Below are 9233 nucleotides of genomic sequence, written 5' to 3'. Positions count from 1 at the left end.
TCACAGCTGCGGTGCTGGCTGCCTCCACTAGGGCCGGCAGGATGGACGGTGAGGCCGGAGGAATGTACCGCCGTCAGCGGCCTGCTGCACGGACTGTGGGTGGCGCCTCTCCTCGCAGCGGGGGGACTTTTTATTATTCAGGTTTCCAAAATCAAAACCCAAAAGTTTGAGTTTTTAGATATTGTTGTATCAACTTTTATACTGATGCCATCTAATTGGGGTTTTCACGTGTCTGTCGTCTGCCAATCAGTTGTGAACTCTCTTCCTGCAGCCATGTTTTCATTGACTTTTAAATAGGTTGGAATGAAATTTCGACCTCAGGTTGCACAGCTCACACCTGCTGATCCACGGCTGTCCTTATTGAACTCTGGGTTAATAGGATGGATCTAATCTCCCCTCTACCACATAAAAACAGGATCACTGTCAGTTGAGCTAACAATAAACTGCCTTATATTATACATTCCTATAAGATTGTCAGTTTATTTTGAGACATATACTGTAGTTTGTGCCAAGTCTTTGCAATTTATCTTGTTCATTGCTTTTATCTAATAAGGAACAACTAGAACAATGCCTGAACAGATTACTCTGCAGATTACCCCCTAAGTATTTATCACTGTGAACAAAGCCCACCAATGGTCAACAGGCTTTCTGGGCTGCCCTGACCGAACCATTAACATTTTAGACTACACACTGCTAAAATTTCAATCATTTCAAACAGACAATATTTTAATGTACAAAACTCAAAATCTAACCAGATTATTATGTTGCCATGACCTTTCATGAATCTACGTATTGCTAATTTCATTGGTGCTTCACATAGACAACTAAAATGTCACAATGAATGAGCTGATTACACTTTCTATTCCATTACTGATACTTTTATTATAAAGTAATATAATATTATGTTGAATACCAACATATACCTACATTGTTGTGCAAGATTCATTGTGCTTATTATCCAATGACAGCAATGAGCATAACAGTAAAAAAAAAAAAAAAAACAACTTTACAAAATGTTTACTTTGTTTAAATACAGATGCTGATGTATATTTACAAGTAGTTTGTTTTAGTATGGCGCCTAGAATATACACATCACATAGTCCAAGTCCATAGCCAACGATGAGATAGAGACCACATCAGGCATGACATATGTAGCACATCATCATGAACAATGACAGCAGTCAGAGAAGAGCCAATAATGACACAGAGGCAAACAGTGTTCAGTTCATCAAGCCAAAGCAATGAAGCATGGATAGTTCCTCAGCACTGCTCAAATCCTGCCATCAGAGAGAGGGCAAGAGACTCCACTGTACAAGATTAAAAACAAAGAAAAAAGAAAGGAGAGAAAATCTGATTATTTCCATGTCAATTATTCCTCTGTGTACATAAAGATATAGAGCAGAAACATCAAGTGAAATCAGAGGTATTAATTCTGTTTTACTCACAGTGAGGGAAGGATCCACGACAAACAGCCTTATTGAGTATTGTCACAAGGAACATGTGACAGTTTTTGAAATCTGACTCCATTTTATCAATTGACTCAATCCTGTAACACATAGGTACAATATTGATATATATGCGGCCTATGAAGAAAATAAATTATTATGTGAACAACTGCACATTTAAACAACGCAATCGCCCCCAAAGGTATTGTAGAGTATGCTGTGTATATAAATTTTATTTTTGGTATTATTTTCCCCGCTCTTACTTCCAGGCTCCAAATCCAGCCTGCCATCGGTCAGAGAAGATCAGGACTAGATTGAGAACCTTCATTATTGCTTCCTTCACAAAACTGACCTATAAAAACATAACTTAATTAGACCAAAGAGGATGCATGAAATGTTACAAGTACAAATACAAATGTTCACCTCGCTCAGCTGCTTCGATCTGACCAAGAAACATATTAATGTGATCACAGGTTAAAAAGATTTCTGAAGGAAGTGATAAGTATTAATTAATTGCTATCTAAAAGTAAATTCCTTCCTGTTGTCCTGCGCCCACAGTGAGATCAGACTTAAATACTGCCATAATTAACAATACCATCTTTCAACTCGATCTCCAGTCAACCATACTTCCTGTGAGAGCTGTTTACCTTCTCCCTCAGCAGACAACGGTCATGAATAGTTGCCAAATATCTGTAATGGATCTTGATGAGCTGATCCAGGTCCTTAGCTTCCTGTACTTGGTGCTGAAACTCCAGTCCAGTGCTGTGCAGAATCTGAGATGAAAGAGTACGAGGAGATGCAAAGGTGATGTGCAAATTACTCAATTTATAGATCATGGTGGTTTCAAATAAATTTGCTTGTCATTCATGTCATTTGTTTTTCTACAGGGTAGGAAAATCAACTTACAGACTTGAACCTTGTATCTGAATGCCTAAATAGCACAATGACTTTGTAAGTACTGGCTTTAAAAAGTTTTGGCAGCTCAAAAGATGTTTCAATTTCACAAGAAGCACCACTAATATCATTCTTCAAAACAGTCTTGGTCAGTCCAATGTGAAGAGTTTTACAAGTATTCTCACCCTGGTCATGATATAGTTGTGAAGGCTGTTGACAAAGTGCATCAGTTTGACCCGCAGAAGGCACATTCTGTGAATCTGCTGAGTTATAGGTTCTTTGGTCTTTAATTCCTCAGCCAGAGTTCCCTCCAGTTTCTTGCTAATGGCAGTGAAATCTATGGGAATAAACACAAATATACTTAAAAGGAACTTAGTAAAATTCACAAGAGAAACATGACATACTTTGAATATTAATCTCTTTTCAAGTATATTTAAGGAATTTTTCTGTAATCAACCTACAGCTGCATATCCTGATTATTTTTGATAATTAATCTTCCTATTGCTCTTTCAACTTATAGACAAAACAGAGAACAGGAAAGGATATTCACGTTAAATAAGCAGCAACAGGTAATTTTTAGGCTCAACTAACTCTCACCACTGAATCGGAGTGTATCTAGGCTGTATTTGGCCCATTTGATCTGCAGCAGGAGGAGAAACACTTGATTGTAGATCTTCTGACACTCAGTGCTGATAACAATGTCAACAGGCCAAGGAACCTGTGTAGAGATGCATAAATATTTAAATCTCAACATGGAAGATTCCCAGTACTATTAAGAGCATTTAAGCAAATATATTCACTCTGTTTACCTTATAACTGAGAGTAAGCACTTCCAGGTTGTTCACAGGATGTTTTTTCCTGGAAGGTTCGATGGGTTCCAAAAATATTGACAATCTAAAAAACATGAAATGATGAGGAAAAACAATGGCTCTTCAACACTACAAGATATCCTCCCAATTATTAGCATATCTTCAATGGTTCTTCACTATTATCAGCATACAGTACCTGCTACTGTCCTCTGGGTAGCGCTGTCCCACTGCCTCTTGCAGCTGCACATTGAGAAAGGACAGTTGTTGCCAGCTCTCCTTCTCCTGCACCTTGTCAAAGATGGCCGTGTAAAAGTCATACATTGTGTCTCCAGCTTCCAGCAGGAAGTAGTTCCTCATAGCTTGAAGGTATTCCAGCAGCCTGTAAAGACATCGGAAACCTGAAATGTTCCATACGCAGTGGCAAAAAGTGATTTAGTCCACACTCAACTCAACTCAGGGAGAGACGCTTACTTGTAGTCTTTTTTCAGGGTCTTCATCAAGTTCCCACAGCATTCAATGTACCGCCTCTCAATATGGGGGTAGAGGCAGGAGCGCAGGGTGAGCTCAAACGTCTGGCAGGTGACTGACTGCGAGGAGCGGTCCACGATAAAATCACCTCCGGAGAATCGCTCATGGAAGTCACTCTGTTCTAAATAGAGTCTGAGGGAGAGCAAAATGAGCACACATTTCACTGTGCAGGCCTGGAACAGACAAAATATAATCCTTTTGTTATTCATTTGTCTGGACAACAAAATCTGAGAGATAATAAAAAACCAAGTGCTCCAAAAGGGAATAATGTTACCATGGCTGAACTGAAAGCCAGGGCTTTATTTTAGAAAGGATGACAGCTGTGGATTACTCACCACCTGCTCTTAGCATTTAAAATGCTGTCACTGGATTACTATCTTTAAATCAAACACAACTGTTTCTATAGAGATACTCATGAATTATATTCTTGTTACGGTTTACCTGGCAAAGTTGATAGCCAGCAACGGATCGTGGACATCATCAATCTCCAGATGCTGAGCCATGATTGACTGCATCTTTATTAGACTCCTCTTAGTGGCTTGTTGTTCAGTTACTATCTCTGTTGGAGATTCCTCTTGGCTGCAGAGGCGTGACTGCACAGACTCTAAGAACAGCGTGTATAAACTCTTCCTCTCTGCATCTGCAGTACAAATTTTTGACATTGTTAGAGAAAATTGAATAATGCCAATTACCAAGTACACCAAAAAGCATTATTTGCAGATGAAATGCTGACCTCTGGAGGATGTCTCTGACTGCTCAGCCTCCTTACAATCCAGATTTTTGAGTAGCTGCATGGACTTTCCTGCCATGATAATCTGCTTGAGGACAGGTTTGAGGAAGGACACCATAGTGAGCTGCCTGTTACTGGAGCCTGAATCCCCCCTGGAGCTCCCGCTGGCTGCATCATTCAGCTTCTCCTCATTCTCTACCATCTCCGACACACTGTACAGTGTGTAGGTGGCATACCAGAAGTCCCTGTGGTTCACTGGAACATCTTTGTTCCTGAACAAGAAGAAGAGCAGGTGTTTATGAAGAGATGTTAAAGGCATGTTTTTAAACCTCTCCAAAAAAGGTTCATACCTTTGGATGATGAACTCTTTGGCAGGGTCAAACAGGTGACCATGAACAATCCATTCATCCACAATCTCCAAATATGGTCTGACAGTCTCTGTCCACAGTGAAAATAACAAAGCCACCTAGGAAGGAAGTACGATAGACAAAAATGGTCCCTCAGGTTCCAATTTATACTTTGTATGTCGACATCACTGAGTTTAATATGAGAGACATACTCACCGCTTGCTCCGATGCTTCACCGACACTGTCATATTCAATGATAGCTTTGTACAGCGTGTTAAGCAAGTGTGATGCCCGCACAACATTTGGAGTCTCAGGGGGGACTTCAGCAACTCCAGTGCAGAAGACTTTGTGCAACACTTTGATCTGTGCCAAGTGAGGGCTAAGTCGCTCCAGGACAACAGACAGGGTCAGCGTCTCGTCTATAAAAGAGGATGACTCATCAAACAATACCAAGGGGGGTAAACACTTCATAAAAATGTATATACATTGGCTCCAATTATTACATTTCTCAGCTTGCTTTACTGCAGTATCAGTTTAACATTTTCTTTAGTGTCATATGCATGTCAGTGTGCATGTAAAAATAATAGAGCAATACTAACACATTTTCACAAAATAATATAAGGGAAAAACTAAACTGTGCATACTGCCTGCATTTCAGTAGTTAATGCAGCTAACTATATAACAGAATGATCCCATGTGTCTTTGTCTTTCAATTATGTATAAATTGAAGAAAATATTCTCATATACTCTAGTAACACCAGATACAGCTAAAGTAGTTTTCACCTGCCTTGTGTGTTTATGGTAAGTTAAGCTAGTTTTTTGTAGTTTTATTTCACTCACACAAAGCCGCACATTTTTAAAATATCTCAAACATTTCTTTGCAACTATCTTATCTTATGATCTAGTGTAGTATTTCAGGCCTTCCAATGAATGTAGCGTTACAGTTCTATCAGGAGTTAAGGATTGATTTCACCCTATTAAACATATTTATACTTGCCATTGCATATGAGCTCTCTCTCAATTGTCGTCAGCTCCTTTTTGAAGCTGGTGAAGTACTTGTTGAGTGCCCAGACAAACGCTTGGTAGGTCCTGAAAGGAGGCTCTGAGCCCTTCTTGGAGCTGTAGGTGGAACCTGAACTCGGTGGGGAGGGCTCTGAGGAGTATCCTGTCACCTCATCTATGAACTTCTGTAGTCTGAACACAGCTTGGCCATACACAGCAATATGCTCCAGTACTGAGCGCAGGCAGTTCTTTGGGAGAAGAAAAGAAGTTAAGATTATTTCCTACATTTAACAGGACAGTTCTGTTTGGATACAATACAAGTCTTTAGAGTCTTAATAATTTACACTTACACTGGTTAGGTGAGTTACCACCACATTATTTCTCACAGAGACTTTTCCATCATGGTGTTGGAAAATAAAATGTTTCTTCACTCCAGAGAGTAGCCTGCAACATGAAAGCCAGAAATCACAGCTAATATGCGTTGTACAAAAATATCTCAAAAGCAGTCTGTAAAAAACAAAGCATCATGGGTTCAAATGCTCTTAAAGAGATGATAAATGGTTTTACTTGTGTGAAAGCACGAGATACGTCTCTTTACAAGTTTGTACAATGACCAGTCACACCACAGCATCATCACATCTTACCACAGTGTCTCCCGTATTACTTGGCTTTCTGTGACAAAGGCCTTTTCTTCTGGCAAATACAATGGATCAGTGTTATATAAATGCTGATCCCTGAAAGGAGACACATTGAGCATTAACATCTCATCAGTTTAAATCATTTCATCCCCTAGAGTCAGCATCTGCCAACTATTTACCACATTAGTCTTTACTTATATGAGAGACACTTGGATACAGCCAAAATTATGCTTAAGTTGTACTTGGCAAAAGATAAGTACTCTGCAATGAAAAACAGTAACTCATGCACATAATCAGGCGAATTATTCTTAAAATCATAGTAAAGTCATAGCATAAAAAAAAGAATAGAGAGAGTAAATCCCTGATATTTTACGTAGAGTCTTACCATACATTCAGCAAGTTGGAATGTAAATGCAAGCTGTGAGGAAAACGAGGAGCATGAGCTGCCCAGTATGGTGTCACTACATGCTGTTCAAGCCAGGCCCGGGTGTCAGGTTCACCCACTGGAAAAACAAAAGAGAATTCATTTTATGCACAAAAATAGCTACGTAGACGGTCGGAATTTGTTTTACTTTAATCCATAATCATCAAGGGATCCATGACTTAGTCTCCATTATAATGGTATTTTAGTGTGTGATAAATCTACACCTGTCCATGTGAGTGGAACTGTTTTGTTGGTGTTGGTCTGGTCCTCTTGGGGGGTTCTGTCCAACTGGATCCCAGAATCCTCCCTGCTGATTGGCTGCTGGCTGTCGTTGTCCTCACTTTCTCCCTCAGACCAGTCCTGAAAACCAGTCGAACTTATTTGAATACAAATTCATTTTATATTGTGTTGCTAATGTTGTGATCACTCATGTCCACAAAGGATGAGTTTAGTTATGATTTACTCACAGGAGTATCCGGAAAAGGTCCAGTTTCTATGTCCTCACCCTCCATCAGATATTTACCCCAGTCAAAGTTGTCCTCTGGGTCTGCATAAGTACATTGACAAAATCATTATTAATAATTGTGTAACAATTTAAAGACCATTTAAATGTGAAATCAAGAAACTGTGAATAATAATTTACCAACTTCCTTCACCCTGGGTCTCTCAATAAAGTTTGTGTTTGAGGGAGACCCTGATAAGAAGAGCAGTAGTGACAGTATGCTGTAGTGTACATCAGTCTGCAAAAAAGAGAAAAACACCAAATCACACTGCGTGAACATTGTCTAGATCACTGCTTCTCAAAGTGTGGGGCGCGACCCACTGATGGGGAACGGAGACATGACAGGTGGGGCACGACAAACGGGAGGAAATTTTCAATTTTATGCCTATCTTACTGTAAATGTTTTCCTTTATTGACAATAATGATAATTCACTCTAAACAAAACACCTACACACAAACAAAGAAATCATTAATGAGCTTTAGAAGACCGGGAGAAAAAAGTAACCTGGAACTAAAGTGCAAAAACAATGATTGACACTGGGACTGGGACACTGGGATTTGAAGCGGGGTAACAAGGTAGCAGGTAGCCGTGAACAACATGGATAAATTTGTGACGCGGACCACAAAAGAGCCAGCACCATCACACACACACACACACGCACACACACACACACACACACAAAAGACAGACTGTTGCTTCTCTGAAAACGGAATACAGATCTCAGCTCAACATTGAGCATGACTTGAGAGTGGCAGTTTCATGCCTGAAAACCCATTTTGAGAGGATGTGGATGATATACTTGATGTTATTAAGTTCAATAAAATGAAATGTAATTTGTCAAGATTTTTGTTGGGCGACGGGGTCAGGTGGGGCTTGAAAATCCCCACTTGTTGAAATTGGGGAATGACCAAAAAAGTTTGGGAACCACTGGTCTAGATGCTGAGCTTTGACATTAAGGGAAATGTGGCCCATGCAAAAACTAATCTATTGGGCATTCATTTTGATGTCAGATTTAGGGCATGATCCTAGCCCCACTCATTAGCTAGTTTTATTTCTTCCATGTCTGTACCCTACCTTTGTTCCATCTGTATTAGGTAATGGTGAGTTCAGGAACTCTTCAGTCAGCCTCATCCAGCTTCCTGCTTTACTTAAGTCAGAATGGACCATGAGTTTTTCATAGATTCTGTAAAACATGGCAGAACAGGCACTTCAAAACCAAGAAATCAGAAATCATCTAAGACTAAGTGCAAACTCGTGTGTAACCCAAACCTTCAAAGGCACAAGCAAGACCTGCATTCTCAAGAAGGTGCTCTACGTCCAAAACTTGTGACAACACTCACCCACTGATGCTGCGTTGGACTTTATGGCTGTCTACGTCCAGGTAACGATGAAACCTGTCGACAGATCAACCTGTTATCGGTGGCATCGCCGTTTTGGTTTCCATGCTAGCAGCTCACAAGCTAACCTCCATCCCCACCGCGGCTGACTCACCTGAAGTTGGACCAGGCGAATTTCAGTGCCAGCTGAAAGTTGTGGTCCTCTTCGTCGTCGACCCCGCTGACACATTTGATCAACCTCTTCGTTTCCCTCTCCGTCTCCTTTTCGAAGGTGCTCCAGTGTGCCATGTTTCAGCCGACGACGTCTGCAGCCCCGGCAGACTGAAGTGATGCTACCAGCCGTCAGCTACCGGGCCGTCAGGCGTGCTGTCGGACTGGCGGCTCTGCGGACACACACCGTAAAACAAACGATGATATCCTGAATGTGTCGTCCGTTGAAAAGGCGAACACATCCGCCATCGATTCCTCCGGTACCGCGCGACGCTGGCTTGACAACGATTGAAGGCGTGTGCGCACGCGCGACGCTGGCTTGACAACGATTGAAGGCGTGTGCGCACGCGCGACACCGAAATAAAA

The 9233-nt window shown here is 40.8% G+C and overlaps 1 protein-coding gene across 1 annotated transcript; it reads right to left on the bottom strand.

The window, feature by feature from the left end:
* Window positions 1-891: 891 nt before the first annotated feature.
* tubgcp5 (tubulin gamma complex component 5) lies at window positions 892-9160 on the bottom strand. The gene is made up of 23 exons (XM_029500767.1): window positions 8812-9160; window positions 8661-8714; window positions 8395-8503; window positions 7461-7557; window positions 7285-7364; window positions 7042-7177; window positions 6779-6896; window positions 6400-6489; window positions 6106-6199; window positions 5751-6003; window positions 4970-5172; window positions 4757-4872; window positions 4410-4678; window positions 4118-4316; window positions 3620-3808; window positions 3345-3527; window positions 3149-3233; window positions 2937-3057; window positions 2525-2676; window positions 2093-2218; window positions 1709-1797; window positions 1446-1546; window positions 892-1307 (listed from the first exon to the last, which is right to left on the bottom strand). The coding sequence occupies exons 1-23, from the start codon at window positions 8943-8945 to the stop codon at window positions 1261-1263; spliced, it is 3045 nt and encodes a 1014-aa protein (XP_029356627.1). The 5' UTR covers window positions 8946-9160; the 3' UTR covers window positions 892-1260.
* Between the last annotated feature and the right edge of the window lie 73 nt (window positions 9161-9233).

Source organism: Echeneis naucrates, chromosome 4 (genome assembly GCF_900963305.1).
Source record: "Echeneis naucrates chromosome 4, fEcheNa1.1, whole genome shotgun sequence".
In the NCBI taxonomy this organism is placed as follows: Eukaryota; Metazoa; Chordata; class Actinopteri; order Carangiformes; family Echeneidae; genus Echeneis; species Echeneis naucrates.
Note: the sequence above shows the minus strand (reverse complement) of the source record. Positions and strands in the feature narration are given on the sequence as shown.

What these genes read in the sequence shown, in the direction of transcription:
- tubgcp5 (XM_029500767.1), bottom strand. Translation starts at nt 8,945, where the DNA reads ATGGCACACTGGAGCACCTTCGAAAAGGAGACGGAGAGGGAAACGAAG. An exon ending in TGGTAACTCACCTAACCAGT is followed by an intron (nt 6,004 to 6,105) that starts GTAAGTGTAAAT and finishes CTTCTCCCAAAG; the next exon opens with AACTGCCTGCGCTCAGTACT. An exon ending in ACAACTATATCATGACCAGG is followed by an intron (nt 2,219 to 2,524) that starts GTGAGAATACTT and finishes CTTTCATCTCAG; the next exon opens with ATTCTGCACAGCACTGGACT.